A 23,570-nucleotide genomic window follows, 5' to 3' on the forward strand; every position below is an offset into this window, starting at 1 on the left:
AACAAAGGGGAGATGCACAACTTGCAACCGTCTCCCCAGCGGGCAGGACTACTCCTGCCCAGGGCTGAACACACAGCACAGAGCCCAGCCGAGAAACCCAGCCTGACAGGGAGTCTTTCCCGCAGCACCGCTCACACGACACAATATCGGCTGTGGACAGTGGCCTTTAATACACCCATGGCTGATTGTCCCAGAGCTGGGAGAGCGGAGCTGTGCAGAAAGGGGGAAGTTAATGGGTCCCATTCAACCACCTTTGAAGCGGGCTGGGAACGCCCCTACACAGCCCGGCAGCGCAGGGCTTCCCTGGAGGCCGGCACTCACTTGTGACGTGGCACAGCCCTCCCTCCCTCAACAGAGTTCCTGGAAAAGCACAGCAGGGAGGGGGGAACTGCTTGGAAATCCCAGGGAACCTACGCCAATACCAAGGACTTTTGTGTCAGCAGCAGAGAACAGCCTTAAATCTCCGGGAACACCTGGGAGGTTTGACTATTAAACCTGCCCTTCCTCCCTAACCACTCAGGCACATGCCCCTCATTGAGGGCAGACAGCACCGACAACACACCCAAATTAAGTGCACCAATTGGAACCCAAAAGAATCAGATCTCCACATACCACAAAGTTGGGGAGAACTGACTTGAGGGGAATAAGTGACTCACAGACACCATCTGCTGGTTAGTTAGAGAAAGTGTATGTCACCAAGCTGCAATTCTAACAAATTAAAGATCAAGTAAAGCAAATGCCAAGAGGCCAAAAACAACAGAAAATCTTAAAGCATATGATAAAACCAGGCGACATGGAGAATCTGAACCCAAACACTCAAATCAAAAGATCCGAAGACACACAGTTACTGGCAGACTTAATCAAAGAACTACAGACAGGCAATGAGAGCATGGCATGTGATATAAAAGACTTGAAGAAGAGAATGGCACAGAATATAAAAGACATAAAAAAGAACCTAGAAAAGCATAAAGAAGATATTGTAAGAGTAAATAAAAATTAGAAGATCTTATGGAAATTAAAGAAACTGTAGGCCAAATTAAAAAGACTGGATACTCATAATACAAGATTAGAGGAGGTTGAACAACAACTCAGCCTCCTCGAGGAGCACAGAACAGAAAATGAAAGAACAAAAGAAAGAATGGGGAAAAAACTGAAAAAATCAAAAAGGATCTCAGGGATATGATAGATAAAATAAAAACATCCAAATTTAAGACTCATTGGCATCCCAGAAGGGGAAGAGAAGGGTAAAGGTCTAGAAAGAGTATTCAAAGAAATTGTTGGGGAAAACTTCCCAAACCTTCTACACAATATAAATACACAAAGCATAAATGCCCAGTGAACTCCAAATAGAATAAATCCAAATAAACCCACTCTGAGACATATTCTGATCAGACTCGCAAATACTGAAGAGAAGGAGCAAGTTCTGAAAGCAGCAAAAGCAATTCACCATATACAAAGGAAACAACATAAGACTAAGTAATGACTACTCAGCAGCCACCATAGAAGTGAGAAGGCAGTGGTATGACATATTTAAAATTCTGAGACAGGAAAATTTCCAACCAAGAATACTTTATCCAGCAAAACTCTCCTTCAAATTTGAGGGAGAGCTTAAATTTTTCACAGACAAACAAATGCTGAGAGAGTTTGCTAATAAAAGACCTGCACTACTTCAGATACTAAAGCAAGCCCTACTGACAGAGAAACAAAGAAATGAAAGAGAGATATAGAGACTTTTAACAGACATATATAGAATATTACATCCCAGGTCACTGGGACACACGTTCTTCACTAGTGATCACGGATCTTTCTCCAGAATGGACTGTATGCAGGGACATAAAAACAAGCCTCAATAAAATAAAAAATAAAAAGATGAATTTGTTCAAAGCACATTCTTTGACCACAATGGAATACAAATAGAAGTCAATAACCATCAGAGACTTGGAGAATTCACAAACACCTGAAAGATAAAAATGAGGGGGAGATGAAAACATTCCCAGACAATCAAAAGCTGAGGGACTTCATCACCAGTAGGTCAGTCCTAAGTAGGCTGAAAGGAAGGGACACTAAACAATTGACTGAAGCCACATGAAGAAATAAAGATTTCCAGTAAAGATCACATGGTAAATATAAAGACCATTACTACTGTATTGTTGATTTATAACTCCACTATTTACTTCCTACAGGATCTAAAATACATAAACTGTAATGATAAAAAAAAATATGCCACTGCCTTCTCGCCTCCATGGTTTCCAGTGAGAAATCTGCACAGAGTCTTATCGAGCTTCCTTTGTATGTGATGGATCACTTTTCTCTTACTGCTTTCAGAATTTTCTCTTTGTCTTTGACATTTGATAATCTGAGTGTTAAATGTCTTGGAGTAGATCCATTTGGATCTATTGTGTTTAGGGTATGCTCTGCTTCTTGGATCTGCAATTTTATGTCTTTCATAAGAGATGGGAAATTTTCAGTGATTATTTCCTCCATTATTTTTTCTGTCCCTTTTCCCTTCTCTTTTCCTTCTGGGACATCCATGACTAATATATTCATGCACTTCATGTTGTCATTCAATTCCATTAGAAACTGCTTGTATTTTTCATTCTTTTCCCTGTTATTTTTTGTGTAGCATTTTAGATGTCCTGTCCTCCAGTTCCTGAATATTTTCTTCTGCCTCTTCAAATCTGTTGTTTTATGTCTCCATTGTGCCTTTCATTCTCCTAAATTCTGCCAGTTGTTTTTTCAAACTTTCAAGTTCTTCCTTATGTTTGGTCAGTGTCTTCTTCATGTCCTGCATCTCTTTTTCCATATCTTCCCTCAACCTGTTAATTTGATTTTTGAATTGATTTAGCACATGTGTTTGAAGATCTTTAATTAGTTGTTTCAACTCCTGTATCTCATTTGAAGTGTAAGTTCACTGGGCTTTGTTTTTTTTCTTGTGTGATTTGTAATTTTTTGTTGTCTAGGCATCTGATTTCATTGATTATCCCAATCAGATTTTCCCAGACCAGACAGGCCCAATTCTCAGAAAGGAGGTGTAATTATACTAAGTTTCCCTGAGGATGAGACCTAGGAGGTTGTCAGACTTTCCTGTGAGGCCTTTAGATGCTGTGCTTTTCCTATCCTGCCCAGCAAGTACTGCTTGTCATCCCGAAGCTCCCCACTGGTGTAAAGAGGTGCACTGCCTTTAATTCTCAGTATACCATGTCCCTGCCAGGGGTCAAGGGTGTCAGAAGCCAAGCTTAAGCTGTTTCTGCTTTTTTTTTTTTCCCCAGGTCCTAGGTCTGAGTTTTCTGAGGGAGGGCAGCCACTTGAGCTGGGCCCTGCCTACCCCTTTTCTTAGGGAAGATAAACCCTTTAGGGATTTATCTCCTACATTTGACTTCTTCCTTTGTCTCTCTAACCATCTTAACTCCACCCTTGCCTGGGTCAGAGATGACAATTGAAAATGCCTGAGGCTTCTCTAATGAGCTACTTAGAATGAGAGGAAAAAAGGTAAAAAGAAAGAAACCCGCTTTTCTGAGCCAGTTCCCAGTCCCCCAGTTACCAGTCAAGAACCAGAGTTGGTGCCTGGTTCTATGTGCCCCTTTTCTTGGCTCACAGCCCTTTTTCAGTATTCTGAGCTCAGCCAACTCCAAAAGCCTCTGTTTTTATTTATTTATGTTTTTTTTTTCCATTAGCCCTGCCTCCTCTCTGACAGGAGAAACCTTATGTTCCTTTCCTGCTTGTATTCAGTAGTCCATATTTATAAACTAAAACCACAGTTGGAGCTTGGTTGAGCTACCTTCCTTTCCTCCTAATAGACTGCTTCTTTTTCCCACAGGGAAGTGTTTCAGCTCAGCCTGCCATGCCGGTTCAGAAGGGATACCATTCTGCAGTTTGTGGAGCTTTACTTACAGTTCTTATGCTGCAGTCTCAGCCATTCCACCCATTTCAGACTGTTGTACAATGTGTGTCTGGTCACAGATGTCCCCTAACAGTTGTTTCAGACTATTTACTAGTTATTCCTGGCTATATGCTAGTTATTCCAGAGGACTAACTAAATTCCACACCTCCCTATGCCACCATCTTGCCCTGCCTCTCTGTGCAATTTGCTTTTAACATATAAAAATATAATTGAAGATTATCTACATCAGAATGTATACTACTTCTTCATTATTTTCAACAGCTGCCTTAATTCATTACATGTATGTACCATAATTTAGTCATCTAGGCTCTATCTATTTTGCTGAACTGTGATTTAATTGACAATGGAGATGAAAAATTTCAAGTAGTTCATATTTGAGGTGACATAGAGGTATGAAAATACTTGGCATGTGGGGTAATAAGCAGTTTTAAATTTAATTGGAATTTAGAGGCATATCCTGTAGTATTTTAGTTTGCCAGGTTGCTTGACGCAGGTACCATGAAATGCATTGGATTTTCAATAGGAATTTATTAGCTTACAAACTTACTGTTCTGAGGCCATGAAAATGCCCAAATCAAGACATCATCAAGACAATAACTTCTTCGTGAAGACTGAATGCTGACAATCCTGGACCCCTCTATTACATGGCAAGGACCATTGTGGCATCCACCAATCTGTCCATTTTCTTCCAGGTTTAATTGCTTCAAGCTTCCTGCTTCTGTGGCTTTCTCTCTCTTGCCATCTGAATTTCATCCTCTCCAGTAATACTCCAGTAAGAGTATTAAGACACACCCTGGGCCATGTCTTAACTAAAGTAACCTAATCAAAAGTCCTACTTAAATATGTTTACAGCCACAGGAATGGATTCATTTTAAGAACATGATTTTCTGGGTTCCAAACATTCAAACTATCATGCATGGGCATGTCAATTTAAAAAATGATCCTCATAAGAGTCTAAAAAAGGAACTGATTATTATCCCTCTTTGGTAAATGGAAAGGGTCATTCAGAGAGTTTAGTGACTTGTTCACATTTCAAGCAGTTAGAAAGCTGGGAAGTTAGATCTCAATTCAGGGGTTTCAACACCTAAATCCTGGGCCATTTCCTTCCATGTTTATTCCCCAATAAAAGATATGTCTTAAACACAAAAATTTCTGTTCAAATATTTAAAATGTTAAGTTAAAGCATAGCATATAACTAAACATAGTGTTACTTAGGAATCTAACATATCTCATTTGATCAATACTGTATTTCCAAACTTTTGCAGCTAAAAGTTGAAGCTCCTCCTGGTGAAAAAATTGGATATGTTTATCAAAGCTTTGACCCATTTTTCCCAAAGTTTAAGCTAAAAAATGAGAATAAGAAAGATGTAATGAAAATCAGAGGGCCATGTATGGTTTCCAGATGCCTCATGAATGTAAATTTCAGTGTGAGTAATTCATTATGTTTTAAGATTATCATGTCCAGACTAGTTCATTAATTTGACTAATTTCTAATGCCTAAAATGAATTAATCTTATTAAAATCAAACAAAATTTAAATAGTTTATCATGTTACTAAAACTATTTGCCTATTTTTTTAAAGTTGATTTTCTATTTTAAAATGTCCTTGTTTAATTAGACCTACAATGTCATGCTTCTTGTAATGCACATTTTTAAGATATCTTTTAAGTATGAAGTTATCAAACAACAAGTTTGGTATTTAATATTTTAAGGAATATTGAAAGGAAAGTTAAATTTTATTATAAGGGACAATGAAATAATCTGGGGTTAGTTATAGATAATATATTAATGCTTATTAATGTAGCTTTTAATTTTATAAAATTATGAAATTGTGATGATACAATTTTTAAAATTGTAAGTGCTTACTAATTTGCTGGTCAGACCATAAACAGCATTCAGCTAATAATATGGGAGTTTAAGCACTAAATATATTGTATGTACTTTAAAAAACTAAACAACCAATGTACTTATTTAAATCTGAAGATTCCTAAACACTTATCAATTTCATAGGTGGTTAGATATTAAAAAAAAAGCAGTACTTCCCAATATTTCATCAAGAACATTAAAAACAAACAATGAACTGCCTAATTAGAAATTTGGCCACAGTCTAAAATGCTACAGAACTATTTTCTTCTCTAGAAATATGTCAATTCAGTTTCATGACACTGATTCTGAATGGCAGCTGAACATACTGATTAATTAAAACATACCTAAGCAAATTAATTATAACTTAATAATATGTATAGTTCAGAAAATATTAAATAGAGGACACAGGACCCTATTCTTCTCTATGCTAAGTTGGAAACCAATGGAATAGTGTGGTCTTTGCATAAAACTTGAAATCAAAGACACCTTGGCTCAATTTTACTGACATCAAACAATAAAATGCTTTCTTTTTTACTATAAAAGTGCATTGTTTTGTAATTTACAGTATGACACAATAAATCCTACTCTATTTTAGTGTCTGCAGCACTTTCTATCAGATGTATAAAAAAGTTCCTATTTCTTCATTTTAAAGCTGACATTCTTGAATAAGCTTCAAGAGTGAGAAACTCAGAGGGAAGGTCACAGGTCCATGAGAAAGTCATTGTGGCCATGAATACAAACAATCCTTTTGATACTTTGGGCTATGAGGAAGAGGAGAGAAATAAAGTGGTAGCTAGATGCAGGGCCAAGTCTGGGGTGATGCAAAGTGAGGCACTCAACTCTGGTACAAAATTTAAGGGGGCACCAAAACTCACAGGAATTATTTAACATAAATAGTATTTGAATGTAATATTTTTAAAAAGAAAAATTCAGGCAAAAAAAAAAAAACTATGTTGAACAGATACCAAAAATTTAAATAAAAACAGGCTCTGTCCCTGTACTTGTATAACTTGCCTTGCCTTGCTGCCTTACCTATTGTCATTCTTGACTGAATGGGGGAGCTCAGTGGAAAGGGAGGTATTTTTATGAATGGTGTGTCCTTAGCATGATTTGCTTTTAAAGGAAAGGAGCCAAGTGAGAGAGAAAGTGTGGAGATGCAGAAGAGGTTGAATACTTAATGCCTCTTACTTGGCATGGAACCTAAGGCACTTCTAGGGAATTAGCCTCAAATAGGCACAGAGATGTCGCATTCATCCTAACAGGAAAGAGGTAGGAAATGTTAGTGTGGAGGCAGTAAGTTTATAGGGTTTATTTCTGGGAATTTAGTAAGTTCATTCTTGATGGCTTCTATTGCAGTTGCAATATAAGACATAAGTGCTTTGCTGAAGATAAGGGGGTATGGCATTTTCTTTTCAGAATTCTAAAGAGTGGAGAAGATTTGACATAGTTAAAGTAGAGAATGGGAGAGAGTAATAGGCATACACACCTAAATGGATTGTCTGCACCATTGAGGGCCCGGTTGAAAATCATAACTTTATAATGTTATAAATATTCTGCCCTATTTGTTTTCTCAGAGAAACTCACTAGCTAGATGGTAGACATGGATGAGGCAAGCAGTAATATTTATCCCAGATAGGAGTTTAATCAGGTAGTTTTCACAAGGAAATTCAAGATATTGGTAAATCCCTTTACTTCAAACTCTACATGGAATCAATTATCAATCCATCCTTTATTTTACTGATTATCCCTTGCAAATATCTCTCAAATCTATTCAATTCCTTTTCATTTCTACTGCACCATCCTAGCCCAACTTTTCATTATCTCTTGTCTAAACAACTGCAGTTTCCATATTGTTCTTTCAACTTCTATCCTTGTTCTTTCTTCTATCTTTTGCATTGTAGTTAGACTGATTATCTTAGAAATGTGAATCTAATGATCATTCCTTTACTTAAAAGCATTCCATATTTCTCTTTCCCCAAATTTCTTAACACTACTTACCAAATTTACCAAACCATGCCTGACTTAGGCCTGCATTCCTCTCTTTCCTTATTCATTTTCTCCCATTAATCCCTTTACTCACTTTGCTCCAACCATGCTCTCTCCCAACTCATGGCCTTTTCACATGTTGTTGACTCTCTCTGGAATGCTCTTCTCCTTATGCCTCCCTTCACTAATACCTTCTGATATTTCACATCTCCACTTAAATAGTGTATTCCTGAAGAGGTCATCTCTGAAACTATCCCCCAATATTTAGTCTGCCTATTACTTACCTATTGTACTCTAGCACATCACCCTACCTTTTCCTTTATGGTGCTCATTATGAGGTAAGTAATAGGATTTATCCTATCCTTATTATTTTACTTTTATATATCTTTTACATCAAATGAGTGAATGAAAGAAAGAATGAATGACTATTTCCTGGTGTGAGAAGTGATTGTCTAGGGAGTCTGGATGGGTCAGAGAGAAAAGGGGATGAGGAAAAGTAGGCAAGCCCAGAAAATTAAAATCTCATTAAGTATAATAATACAGCTAACTGTAAAATAGTTGAAAAGCTGGTGGTTTTCATTTGGAAATTAAATTGATTCTCAGATCAAATTTAAACAAATAATAAATATAAAACATTTGAAAATGTATTTGTACCCCTGATCAGTTGCATATAATCAATTGATGAATATCTACTTTTAGCTAGAAATGTCTGTAGATGTTTTCCAGACTATTATGTGTCCAGGTTGGATCCTCTTTTTATTGCAGAGTACAATCAGTATGATTATAACTCATAAGGGCCATGCTTACTTAACTAAAATTGGTATAGGAATATTTTTCTTTTTATTTCAGAGATTTTCCCTTAAGATTATTATTTCTTCCTTTTAGTTATTGTCTCTGGATGATGAAAAAGTTATTGGAAAGATTTCAAAACAATGGACTGGATATATGACAGGCATGTTTACAGATGCTAATAAATTTGGGATCCAGTTTCCATTTGATCTTGATGTTAAAATGAAAGCATTGATGCTTGCAGCGAGTTTCCTCATTGTGAGTCTATTTTTACTCTATTTAATGGGAAATAAAATTTTCGGAAGTTACCATTGAACCTTTGCTAACATTTGTTCTTGAAATGCCCAGATCATTTGAAAATTGTGCCTTTTTAGCCTAGTCTTCAGTCCTTAAATCGCATGATGAATTCAGCATTCATATTACAAAGGAAGCAAAACTAGAGTGTCCTGGAAACATGCTCAATGAAGCCAAGATATTTTGCCTTGATGAAAAATGATACTAAGTCATGAAGATAGGAACAAAATGGCTCATTCAATGTGACTTCTTGTAATTTCCCACATTTTAAAATTTTCTTAAGTGCTTTTTTTAAATTTCATTTGAAAAGTAATGAATCATTAACTTAGAAACTGTAGATATAAAGAAATGAAAAGGAAAAAAAAAGTCAGTCTAGTTTATAATTGGATCTTAGGGGCAAAATGACTGCAGGCAATTACCTCCTGTTTCCAATTGTGAAATTCCAGAAAATTAAAAAATATTCTCATAACACCAAAATGAAGCAAGAGTGCCATTATCAAACTTTTAAAAGTTGAAGAAATTTATGAAACATGTGAGACATACAGGAGTAGATCTCTTGAGGGGAAAAAAAATTAGCACACAAGTCAAAACATGATCAGAGGAAGACTTCTGTGGTCCTAGAGAACTCCAAGGCAAGAGTCAACGCAGAAATGGGAAGGTGCCTTGAGGAATTTGTCAGTGTTTAATTTGGCAGCTATATTAGAAGCAGCTACTCTAGTTCATACCTGTACCTTCATTCATTTATTAAAAGGAGCAGATGGTAGTGGTATTTTCCCAAGACTAAAACAAAGAGTGAGTTGGCAGAGACTGCTAGCTGTTCAGCCGCCTTGTTTCTTCTTCTTCCTGGTTATACAGCTTGTCTTCATTTCTCATGAATGGAAAAATAATTGAGTTCTAGCCACTGAAATGTGAATTTGAAAAATGTGCATCTCTTTCAGTTCCAGCTTATATAAAATTTCCATTCAAGATCCTTGATTTTTTTCCCCTTACATTTGGCTGGTTGTTGGTGCCCGGAGATGATTTGAAAGCAACATGAAGACGTTAGAGTCTCCTTCATCTTGATGCCTGACAATTGCATGGAGCAGGGTTCTCAGCCATCAATACATAACCACATTAGACTATTGCATTATTAAGAAGTAAAATGGTATTGCATTTAAGCCACTATACAGTTGAATATATTGGTACCAACAGTTGGCCTGCCCTAACTTACATTGTGGTTGCCAAAAATGGAGAAGGAGGGCATTATTCAAGGAAGGAATAAAAATACTAAAGGTAGAAGATGAGCTACTGTCACAACAATCATACTAATATGTCATGCCCCTTACACACATTTAACAGTAGTGAAGTACAATTAATAAAAAGATAGTAATAGAGAGTCCCAAAAATAAATATAATGAAATAACAAAACAGATGAGGAAAGACAACACCATGAAACAAATGCATCAAATGAAGAAAAGGGGAAAAACAACATTAAGGAAGCAGATAAAATTGAGCAAAGAAAAAAACATGTTTATAGCTAATACCTTGGAGAGTTTCAAAATCTATCACATTCCAAAAACAATTAGTGATGCAGAAATAAAAATGTACTAATTGAAATAAGAACTTCTTATTTGCTTAAGAATGAATTAGTGAGCTAGAAGATTAAGCTAAGGGGCTCCCTAAGAATTCAAGTACATAAAGGACTATATTCAAGGAATATAAAGGTGTGGAAAGTATGAGAGAAAATATAAAAGAATTAAAAACCACATTCTGAAATTCCAGCAGCTATTTTAAATTCTAAAAGAAGAAAACAGAGCAATTGAAGGGGAGAAATAATCAAAGAAATCGTAAGAAGTCACTTTCACTTCTAAAAGTAAAACAGGTTAGATACTCTTAAGGACCTAACCATAAATCCACAAAATTCTGGATAAAATTTAATACCCTCCACCAAATTAAAACAAGACAATGTCAAACACGTAAACTAACCAAAGTTGGAGAAAGAATGTAGCAAGAACTGCATATCTTTGAGGGAAAATGCCAAGAATAGCTTTATTATTTGAAAACTAAGCCTTGGACAACTAGTAGATGGTGAGGAAGAAAAATGTAAGACTCTCAAAATAAGCCTGGGACACTGGAAAAAACTAAGGGAATCTCAGTGAACAGTGTCCTCTTGATCCCAGAAGACGTAGAAGCAAATTATTTCTGGAGGCAATCATCTCCACCTTAGGCCAAGCAGATTCCCATAAAGTAAGATCAAAGCTTAGCAAATATGAATTCACAATCAAATACCAATAAGCACTCAAGCAGGCAAGTGAGCTTGAGTGAGAACAGGAATCAACAACCAACTTCATATTCAAACCTAAAGATTGCAGATAAAGAAATAAGGAAACTCAGATCCAAACTGTAGAATAACTATGACATGTTTAGAGACATAAAGATGGAATCTTCCACATCATGTTGAGTGAAATCAGACAGACACTAAAGGACAAATGTTGTATGATATCACTGATAAGAAATAATTAGAATACGCAAACTCATAGGGTAAGAATTTGGAGTAAAGGTTACCAGGGTCTGGGTTGGGGTAGGAAATGAAGAGTTAATGCTCGTGTTGTACAGAGTTTCTATTTGGACTGGTTGTAAAGTTTTGGTAAAGGATGATGGTAGTATACCTATCAAAAGTAGTACACCTCTGGTAAAGGTGATGGTAGTACAATGTGTGAATGCAGTTAACAACACTGAATTATATATGTGCATGTGGTTAAAAGGGGGAAATTTTAGGTTGTATATATGACACTAGAATAAAAATTTTTTAAATATCATAGGACTGTACAACACAAATAGTGAACCCTATTGCAAATGATGGACTACAGTTAATAATACAATTATAAAAATGTTCTTTCATGAATTGTAACAAATGTCCCATACTCATTCAAGGTGTTAATACTAGGGGGAAATATGGGACCTCTCTATTTTATGTATTTTATGCATGACTTTTCTGTAAGACTACAAATTCTCTAATTAAAAAAAGAATGAATTTCCAAATGAGTAAATAAAGGATTCTATTAATAATGACCAAGTATATCTACAAAAGGAAAAAGTGGGTGTTTTTTAAATTAAAAAAAAAAAAAACTGTTATTGTTGACATTTAAAAATCAGTAAATCAGTTAAATAATAGACCACACATAAGAAAGGAGAAAATTAGTAACATGGGAGATACAGCTGAGAAATTTATTCAGAATGTAATACACAGAGACAAAGAAATAGGAAATATTAAAAAGTAGTCAAGTGTTCCAGAAAGAATATTCAGAATAGAGAACAGATATTTGCTAAGAAATTTTCAGAATAGAGAAACATGAATCCAATGATTCCAAAAGGACAACATATACCAAAGTAATTAAAAAAAAATTAATGTACATCCGACTGAAACAACATATCAGCAAAGAAAACTAAATAACAATAAAGAAAGGACAAATCATGGACAAGCTGATAATTAGACTAACAATGGATTCTCAAGAGAAACAGTGGAAGCCAGAAGCCAGTGGGATAATAGCTTCAAAGTACTGAAGAAAATAAATACCCCTAACTCTAAAATTCTACATTCTTCAAAATTCTTTCAAGGTTGAAAGTAAAATAAAGACATTTACCAGAAAACCCAGAGTTTTAAAGCATACAGACTATTTCTAATGAATATGCTTCAAGAGAAAGGAAAATTATCCCAGGTGGATCATCTCAGGTGAGCAAATAAAGTCCTAAATATATTTGTAAATTTAAACATGCATTTGCAAGTAAATTAATAGCAAATGTTGAATTTGTGAGATTAAAAAGAAACAAACCTAAAATACTAGCCAACAACAGTACCTAAGATGTGAGAGAATTATTAGCATTTATATATTCTAAGGTCTTTGTATTATTCAGCAAGTGAGTTAATGTAAATATGCATGCTAAAATTTAATGGATAATATTGAAGCAACAAAATCAAACTGTACAAATTTTAAACTAGTAGAAGAAAGTATGGTATTAAAATACAAGCAAGCAAGCAAAGAAGCAAACAAAAAATCATTTAAAAAAAGAAAAAGAAAGGAGAAAAAAAACATAGAGAAAGTGAGACAAATAAAAATTAAAATTAAAATGGTAGAAAACAGCTGCCTATATAGCTATATCAAAGATTTCAATTACATATATTCTTTACAAAACTTTGAAATATTCACAGTAAATGTGAATCAGCAAAGCTCACCCGTTAAAGGTAGAAATTGTTAAATTGGATTTGTAATGTATCTGTAGGTTCTTTATGTGGACAAACATAAAATACTAAGGACAAAAATGTGGAGGAAAGAAATACTTGTGCCTATACAACACACAAAAACTAACCCCCCAAAAAGAGAGGGAAACAATTAATTCCACCAAATTCAGGTTTCAGACAAAAAACATTATTAAGCACAGAGACAGAGAAAATAATTGCATGATTATAAAATTTTATATTCAAAAGAAGATATATTAGACTTGTATAATCCTTACACCAACATCAAAAATTAGTGAAAAATATTAGAAATTGACAAATTCACCATAATAGTACAAAATTTACTCACACCTCTCAATTTTTACTAAGTATAGGAGACAGAATGTTAGTAAAGTTGCTCAAAATTAGTACAACAACATAACGAAATTGTATTAGTTAAGGTTCTCTAAGGAAACAGAATCAATGAGAGGTATCTATGACTACAAAATTTATAAAAGTGACTCACGCAACTGTGGGTATGCACGAGTCCAAATTCTGTAGGGCAGTCAGCAAACTGTCAACACCAAGGAAGATGTCCGATGAACTCCTCAGGAAATGAATGGGCAACTTCGACAAACTCCTCAGGAAATGAACTGGGATATTCAACCAACGTGTTCGATGAACTCCTCAGGAAACAAACCAGCAACTTTGACGAACTCCTCAGGGAACGCTTCGCTGGGCAGCCGAAGAAGAAGTGAAGGTCCTCTAACTGTCTCGCTTATGAGTCTCCAACTGATTAATTGGATTAAATCCAGCCAATTGCATACTCTCATTACAGAAGACACACCCTTCGGTGAGTCATCAGTCACAGCTGCAGCCAATTGACTGATAATTTAATAAACCAGCCTGTTGGTTTGTTAACCAGCCACAAACATCCTCACAGCAATTGTTAGGCCAGTGCTTGCTTGACCAAACAGCTGGTACTATCACCTGGCCAAGTTGACACATGAACCTAACCATCACAAAAATTAACAAGATTGATTGAATGTAGAACTTTGTACCAATTAGAGAATACACATGGTTTTCAATTAAATATTGTATTTACAAAACTTGATAGACAAATTTCAGGAAATTGGTATCCTTCAGACCTTGTTCTCCAAGCAAAGCGCAATCACATTAGAAATTACTAAATGTAAATATTCTTTAATGCCTTCAACATTTGGAAACTTGTAAATAACACACACTAGAAAAATAAAGCATACTGAAAATTTAATAAAAGGCATAATAATTAAAATATTATATTTCAAAATTTTTGTGTGCAATAAAGAGAAATTATAGTTAACTGTAAATACTGTATTGAAGAAAATATAGTTTGAAAATTAATGAATTCTGTGCCTCTACATCTAAAAAATTAATACAAGACTAGAATAAATCCAAAGGAGGTATAAGAGAGGAGATACTGAACTGTTGATCAAATAAATAAATGAACAAACAACACCCACATCTCATCTCTAAATGGGAAAGGTTTTTCAAAGCAAAAAGATAAAAATAAAAATAAAAATCACAAAGTAAAAAACTGCTAAATTAGAAAATCTTATCCTTTTATACCTCAAAGCAAATAATAATGTTAAATGTTAAAAAGGAAATAATAAAGCAAGGAAACTATATGCTGCAAGTATAATAAAGGATTAATATCCTTGTCTTAATAAAACTTTATTTAAATGAGAAGAAAACATCAAATTCCCAAGGTAAATGGACAAAAAATATAAAAATATATTTCAAAGAACCATTAAAGAGAAGATATAGATGACCAATGAACATAAGAAAATATTTTCAAAAGCTTGTGAAGGGAAGCACAAAAGAAAAAAAAAAAAGATAAAATACTCTTTTACATTTATCATATAATAAATTTTTGATAAATCCTCAATACTGGTTAAGATTTAGGGGTCAGGGACTCATGAACTACATGTACAACATTTCTGAAATGAATTAAAAATATCCATCAAAAACCTTAAGATTCAAATTCTTTCATGTATTTGTCTCTTTCAAGAAATAGAGATGTAGACAAATAATTATGTATTCTCTGGTAAATAGTAATGTGTACTCTATGTGGCAAATTTTACTCAATAAACAGCAAAAAAATTTAAAACTTAGTTGTTAAAAACACCAGATTTATTAAACACATTACAGAACACCTCTAAAATGGAATATCAAACAGATATTAAAACAAATTAATTAAAAGACTCAAAATAAGTGTTTTTAAAGGACTTTAATGATATGAATACTTGGGATATATTATGCAGTGAAAACAGAATAACAGCATATTATGATACCAGTTATATGTGTCTAGGAGGAATTTGAACCAAGACATTAATAGTAGTTTTTCTGGGATTTGATAGAATTTATAATATAATGACACTTTCTCTTCTTTTCCTCCAGTTTATATATATACACACACACACATGCACACACATACAGAAAGAGAGAGAGAGAGAGAGAGAGAGAAACTAAATAATGAGTTCATACTAATGAAATACATTTATAAAATAAGCTAAAATTAATTGCTATTGCAGGGCCTTTATACCCAAATGAATTATTTTGATATATTTAAAAATAGCCAATCATTCTCATGCCCTTAGCAGTTGGTTCCTTACAGGTCTGATCCTTAGAATTCTGTGTTTCAATATGTTTTATAATCATGCTATTACAACACAGGGGGACAAAAATGCTCCCATGTCTAAAGTCTGTACCTGGTTCTACTATTAAACCAATCTAACTGTATTGTTTTTAAATTTCATTCTAGGACTACATGTATTTTGAACTTTGGTCATAAGAATCAGCCTGAAAGAGTATTCCAGAGATTACTGGGCATTAAATTTTGCCAGTCACTCAGCAAAATTTAATAACTCTCACTGAGAATATCTAAATAAAGTTTTATTTCACTGAAATTATTTGTATAAATTAATTGTGGGTTATTTTGCAGCAACAAACCCCATCAAAATTGAATGGTTGAAAATAACTATTTTATTTAGCTCAGGATTCTCCTGTGCATTCCTCCTGTCAAGCCCAGGCTCACACATGCCTGTGCACTCATTTAGGAGATCTGCTGGGGATATCTCATCCCACATGGTCTCATTCACAAATGTGAGTGTTGACTGGGCAAAGGGGAAACTTCCCATGTCTCTTTTATCATCTAAGAGCATAGTCAAAGATTTGACACATGGTGGCTATGTTTCAAAAGCAGCAAGAAAGCAAGGCCAGTGTGCAAACTCTTTGCAAGCCACAGCTTGCATCACATTTGCTAATGTCCCATTAGCCAAAGCAAGTCATATAGCCAAGCCCAGATTCAAGGCATGGAAAAATAGATCCCATTTCTGGATGTGAGAAGCTGTAAAATATTATGGCTTTATTTCCCTCAAATTTATCACTGTCCACCCCCTGGCCACAATTATTTATATTCTTGCCATGTGCAAAATATTCCCAACCCTCCTAGGGCTCTCGAAAGTCTCTTTCAGTTATGGCATTAGATTCAATGCAGTGTCATGTGATCTGCATCCTTAGTGAATGCAAATGAGGCTCTGTCAATGTGGCTCCTCTTGACTCACAGACTTGAAAACTCAGAAGACACACTAAACATTCAATAGTAAGCCAAGGACAAAGCAACCACCGTCAATGGTCTCATTGAAAGCAGTTACAAATTGAAACCACATAGCACACACCAATCAACAGCAATTCTAGAATTCGAATGGGCATATGTTTCCAGTTCCTTTACTCTGGGAGAAGAGAATATCCTACTCTCTAAAAGTGGCTTTCTAATCCATAGTTCTCCATAGCTCTTATCTCTGCCTTCTGGGATTTGGGCTCTGCAGTTTGAGACACCTTTCCTTTTCTAAATGAAATGGCAGTATTTTTAGCTAAGTAGCTTTCCCAGCCTTCTTCCTGCCTGTAAAAAGTTGGTAACAAAATCTCTTTTCATTTTGAACCATCTCAGTTCCTTTTTAGTCCATGCAGATATAACTTCCTTAAAGTCTATGTGGGATTACATTTCATTCATTCTATTTAATTCACTCTATTGGACAAACTCCATGTCCAGTATTCTTTTCAAGACAAGTTTCCTTTCTAGACATTCTCAAAGCCAGCCTAGCTTCACCTGGTCCAAAAGCAGTCAGCAAACAAGTGTCTATGCAGAAGCTTTTCAAACCTCTGTTTGCATAAAGTTTCTTAATGTCCCTTTGGCCAAATCAAGTAACATGGATAAGCCCACATTCAAGGGGCATTTAAAGAGACCTCACCTGTTGATGGGAGGAGCTGTAAAATACTGTAGCCATTTTCTCACAATCTACTACATTACTTAACTAGTGATTTTTCTTTATTTGTATTATCTGTGAAATAGCTTTTAGTTTGTGATTTTCTTTTTACATTATTTCTCATTTTTATGTAACTAAATAAGAAACATCTGGTTGGTTCCAGGGACAGGCAATATCCAAGGAACAGATCATCCTAACCTAAACAGAATATCCTAACCAGACACTGTTGTAAGGGGAGCAAAAGAGGTAAAGACTCAGTGAAATATAATAAAATGAAGCCTATTTCTAAACAAAGTCTACTCATCCTTCTTCTTGAAGTGTCTAGATAGAGCAGCCCTAGTCATACAAAAATTACCCTTTCATGCTCTGGATAAATCCTGTCCCAGTGGTAGGGGTTTCTGTTCCCAGAAGAAAATAGGCTTTTGTTTACAAAATATAATGCTTAGAGTGTGTATGGCCTAGATCATTATAGAAGTACGATGGGCGCAAAAGTTTGAAGGGGTTCAGAAGTGACTCCTCTAATAAGAGAGAGGGTAGACTTGAGGCAGATATTGCCCCTCTACCCTTCAATGATCCAGAGGTAACAGACCCATGTGTAGGCCTGAAGATGCTGCATTCCCAGTACTGTGGGCCTGGGAGATTCACATAAATAATTAACACTGTCTGGCTTGGCCAGGAGAACTTGGTCTCCTGCCTTTCAGAGGATCACAGGTCTTGGCTTATGAATTTCTCCCCCATTTTCTGTACTTATATAGAGGTCTTTTATAACCTTTTAGTGGAAGGACAACATTGTCCGCTCAAAACAAAAATTACATGAGACTGAATATCTTACCATATTGGTGAAAAGGGATATGGAGCCAAATTCATTTGAAGAAAAAAAATAAATAGCATGATAGCTTGCTCCTGAATTTTGTAAAGCAATTTCATGGCCAGATTATCTATTGCATCCACAATTCCTTCTACAAAACTTCTCTGCTTACAATCCCTAGAAGAAATAGGACCTTTTCCCTCTCCATCCAGGGTTAACTGAATCAGGGTTAGGCACCGCTGGAGCAAGGTACTCAAATTGTATACCATAACAGTGTCTACTTAAAGCATTGTTTGAAAAATAAAATCAGCTAATTAGTTTAGCACAGTGCATGGTATACGCTGAATGCTCAGTATATATGTTAGTCAGAATTAATACAGCTACGTTCAATTTAGTGCTGGTGGTTCTGACATTTGCAATGAAAGATTAGCATATGAAAAGTTGAAACTTGTCCATACACTAGTATTTTGTTTGTTTATTTCCTTTCATATACATATCACTATAACATATATATTAAAGGGTACATGAGTTTTGGTAGGAGTTTTAACAGAATGCTAAAATTAGATGACTTCTGCCTTCATTTCAGCCAAGCTTCCAAAGGCTGAGCACAAACATTAAGATTTCAAGTACCCTCACATTCCAAAATAAGGTTTTAAACATTTATACAGGATATGGTGGAAAAAATGAAGTTGCCTTTAGTTTATAACTTACAAGTACATCTCATGCAATAAAACAGTTACAGGAGGAAGACGATGAGGGTGAAGTAGACGTTAGTGTGTCTCTTTCCAGTCTGTTCCTTTGTGGTTTGGGTATTGAGGATCAGAAGCTAATAAAACTGATTGAGAACCCATGAACAAGCAAAACTGTCTTGAGAACAAAGTTTAGCCTCATCTCTGCAAGTGACATCATGCTTTTCTAGGACCCTGAGAACTGAAAGCTTTGAAAGCACCTAGAGTCAATGTTATTGGTATGGCTGACATACATACAACAGGACATGAGATTTCTGCAGGTGACTTGATAGATACTGGGCATGGGTAAGTGGGAGAAAGGGCACAAGCAGGGAGAGCATGCAGTGTAGGACTAACTTGGGCAGACTGGCACCTCTAAAATACTCTCTGATATAATTTGGTGACAAGAGGGGAGTGCCTGGGAGAGTAGTGGTTTCTACTAATACTCTGCTAAGGAGCTTTTGAGAAAGCAAATATTTGGGGCTATCATTGTTATTGTTGTGGTTTTGTTATTAAGAGGACTTGATTTCTATACATTATTGAAGGTAACCAAGCTAAGTGAACTCTTCTGTTTCTTGTTGTTTGTCTTGTTTTATTTTCTGAAAGTGAAACTGCCAAGAAGCAGCATTAACTTTGGCGACTTAATTTGTTTTCTTTGTTCAGTTATTGAGCATGAACAGGGATTCACATATGCTTCCAAAATTATCAGCTAATGCATAACCTTGATAGAGAGCAAATAAGATTTTCAGTTGCCTTCCAGACTTAATCCAGGAGGACCTTTTAAATGCACCACAAAACAAAATGTTATTGTGTATAGAAATATTACCATTTAATCTCACAAAGAAAATATATAGTTGTGAATCCCTATTTCTACCCTAGAAAATTAGATTATGCTATAAACTATTTTCCAAGTTGCCCAACAAAATAATTCACTGATAAATGGACAGATGTTTTTGGAAACTCCAGGGTTCTTGATTATTAATTTCTGGCCATTCTTAAACTTTAGCATGTATCAAAATCACCTGGAGGGATTTTTAAAACAGATTGCTCTACCCGAGCTCCAGAATATCTCATTCAGTAGGTCTTCGGGTCTTGGGTGGGATGCAATAATTTGCATTTTGGACAGATTCCCAGGTAATGCTGCTACTGCTGTTGGGAACCACATTTTGAGAACATAGCACTGGAACAAATTACAATTTCAATCAGACTTCCATGAACTTCTGAAAGGACTAGTGAAGCAAAGCATGAATGCTTATTAAATGATTTAGAGGACCACTGGAATCATCCAAATAACCCATCTTCATGCAGTGCTGTTGGGGATCTTCAAGGATACATGTGCCAGTTTGAATGTATTGTGTCCCCCAAATGCCATTATCTTTGTGGTCTTGTGGGACAGACATTTTGGTGCTGGTTAGATTTGCTTGGAATGTGCCCCACCCAGCTGTGGGTGGTGACTTTGGTGGGATACTCCCATGGAGGTGTGACCCCACCCATTCAGGGTGGGCCTTGATCAGTGGAGCCATATAAAACATGCTGACTCAAAGAGACTGAACGGAGTGCAGCTGTGAGTGACGTTTTGAAGAAGAGCAAGCTTGCTAGAGAGGAACGTCCTGGGAGAAAGCCATTTTGAAACCAGAACTTTGGAGCAGATGCCAGCCACGTGCCTTCCCAGTTAACACAGGTTTTCCGGACGCCATTGGCCATCCTCCAGTGAAGGTACCCGATTGCTGATGTGTTACCTTGGACGTTTTGTGGCCTTAAGACTGTAACTGTGTAGTGAAATAAACCCCCTTTTTATAAAAGCCAGTCCATCTCTGGTGTTTTGCATTCTGCAGCATTAGCAAACTAGAACAATACACTAAAGAATGTTTCATAGATTCAATGTGACCGTAGCAATCACATCAGCTCACAGGAACCACTACTGGGAATTTCCCCAACTTTACCATTAATTCAGATATTTATTGGCTTTGGATGGGCACATGGAGATATCAACTTTGCTGGTCCTTTCTGCCCTTAAAGTCTGTGTTCTCTGAAATATTCCACAACCATTCTATAGGAATCTTTTCCCCAGTGAAATTAGTGATGAAATTGCCCATTTGGAAACTCCAGGATTCTTGATTATTAATTTCTGGCCTTTCTTAAACTTTAGCCTATTTAGCCCACATGCAAAGCCTGCAGGATAATTTTGGACAATCATCAGTATCCAAGTGCTGGATAACTAGAAGAGTTTGGGGCTTGGTTTGGTTTGGTTTGAATTCCATATGTTTATAACCCAACATGTCTCATTGGGTTGACTGACCAAAGATAACTCCTACTCCTTATAAGGAAGACTGGTAATGCAGCACTGCTTACTTGATTTTTATGTGATAAAACAAATGCCTAGAATCTATGTGATTACAAGTGCACACACTTCTTGGGCTAATATACCCTGCCTTTGTGCATCAATATAACTCATGGATATGGCTGTCCAGAACTTAATTTTACCACTTCATGAATAATTGTTATAGATGATTGCTTATTGACTATATATCCATCAGATCCATGTGACCATTCTAGACTAACAGTCCCGGCCTAAAATGCATAATATCATCAGAGCAGACCTTCCTCAATTTCCTGCCAATTGACTTACAAACTTGAATTCACACTCATACTTTTTACTCCTTGTGACAAAGGAAAAAGGTTCCTATTTTTCCTCTCATCAAAAGGCAATCAAACCACTGGTGTAGTGGAAGGCTTCCAGCCTCCCAAAGCACTTGCCCAATCAATTGTCTTCTTTCTCTCCTTTACATTTAGTTTGTCACATGGCAGAGGATATTGAAGGGACAAGGAGACTTTTTAACTTAGAGCCCACTATTTACTCAAAGTATATCATGTGAATAGCCTAAAAGAGCAAACACTGCTAAAAGGCCTATTGCAAATTAGCAGTCTCTGGCTATCTCCCTTCTGTTGTAATACCTACAATTCATGTGCTGCCTTGCCATCTATGAACCCCACAGGGCCCAAAGGCCTTGAACCTGAGTTCCCCTTCTCTCAACAGATATGCCCACACCCACAGGGAAAGCTTCCCAACCCATCTGGTTCCCCTATCAGTCAGACCAACTGCACCCCACTAGTTCTCAGCCAATAGGTTTCACCTCCCTGCCAGCCTGCAGCATTATTCAGTCAGTCAAATTAATGACTTGGTTGCTGGCCAGCTTGAGTTTAGCTTGTGGCCATGTGTCTGTTGTCTCTCTTGAAATGCTGCCATGCTCTTCCGCAACCCTAAAGTGGCATTCCTCATCCTATGTGAAAAATATGTTAACTGACTATAATACTACTCCAATGAGTTAGCCATCAGGTATAGTCCTTGTGCATAGCAGGAGGTCTTTAGGATTGCTACCAACCTAGCCTAAGGGCAGGGAACAGCAATTGAAATTCCTAGAGAAAAGGCAGGAACGCTCTTCCTTGGTGACAAGAGGGACATAATGTTGACATTGCCAATAGAGTTGGAGGGGGGATGGCAAGAACAGCAGTGGCCTTAACTAGTTGGCAACTTAAGTCCGTCGGCACTGTTGCTTGGTGGTTGAGTTAGAGATCTGGGAAAGGACAAATAATTCCAATACTGTGTCTCGAGGCCTGTTGACTGGAGATTAATGGCTTTGGGAGATTCCCTGGCCATCATTTTAGAAGATGTCCCCACTTCCCACCACTAGGATGGGCCCAGGGTCATCTTCCTAAGGGTTTGTAGGGAGGCAGAGTCCCAAGTCAGAAGAATTAAGAATGGCTTCTTGATTGCCTTTGTCTGAGTGGTTGTTGTTCAGTTGAGAGTAGCATCCTTGCCCATCTTCTATGTTGCTGCTCCCCTTGCTGCTACTTTACCCACTTCCCTGACTCTGAAAGGTATCAAGGTGCCCATCAGTAGCCTATGACCCTGGACTTGATGAGAAAGAAAAGAGAAAGAAGCATTTGGTACTCAACAGCTATCCCCATGCAAAACTCCTAGCCAATGTGCCTGGTCTTTGCTTAGCATTGCTACTCAGCATCACACCAAAGACCTAATCTTGCAATCATGGGGCTGGATGGCCCCCACCTGGAATACAGATAAAATGATCTTAAAGAATGTGTACTCTAATCCTGGGAGATTGGCATTTCCCTGGAGGAAGAGGATGACCACCTAAAGAGGCAGGCCACGGTGCCCCTCCCCTCAACTTTCCTCTTAACCACCCAGAAGGTCTTCACTATGAGTGATTGGATGAGGACAGAAAATGAAAAACACCACCATGCAGCTAGAAACCCAAACAAACAAATAAACAAAAAAACCCAAAGAAAACAAACAAACAAACAAAAAAAGAAAAAAAAGAAGGAAGGGAAGTTTATGTGGCAGAGAAAGACAGCAACAGCAGAGGATGGTTTTGTTCCACTGAACTTGGGATTGTGGGCCCACTCTTTCCTTGTACTACTCTGCTACCTCCAATGTTATTGTAACAAAGAACCTAATCCTCAATATTATAGGGAGAACACTTATGGCACCCTTGGGGCATAGCAAAGGGATGAATTCAAATCCAATTTAATCAAAGTATCATAAACACTGTGACATAACCACTAACACAAGGGAAGCCCAATAACCCTGATTTGAAACTCTCTAGGAAATAAATTTATAAATATGAGCTGATCTGGGTAGACAGAACCCCCCAGAAGTATATTCAGAGACCAAAAAA

At 36.5% G+C, this 23,570-nt stretch overlaps 1 protein-coding gene across 1 annotated transcript in view; it reads left to right on the plus strand.

Moving 5' to 3' along the window:
- Positions 1–15,925, plus strand: part of LOC119526102 (phospholipid scramblase 1-like) — a 35,752-nt gene extending 19,827 nt beyond the window's left edge. Inside the window, exons 4-6 of the mRNA XM_037824967.1 lie at positions 5,167–5,328; positions 8,638–8,799; positions 15,834–15,925. Of these exons, the coding sequence (XP_037680895.1) occupies positions 5,167–5,328; positions 8,638–8,799; positions 15,834–15,863 (354 nt within the window). The 3' untranslated portion in view covers positions 15,864–15,925. The remainder of the gene's footprint in view (positions 1–5,166; positions 5,329–8,637; positions 8,800–15,833) is intronic.
- The last annotated feature ends 7,645 nt before the right edge of the window (positions 15,926–23,570 follow it).

This window comes from Choloepus didactylus, chromosome 1, assembly GCF_015220235.1.
Source record: "Choloepus didactylus isolate mChoDid1 chromosome 1, mChoDid1.pri, whole genome shotgun sequence".
Taxonomy (NCBI): Eukaryota; Metazoa; Chordata; class Mammalia; order Pilosa; family Megalonychidae; genus Choloepus; species Choloepus didactylus.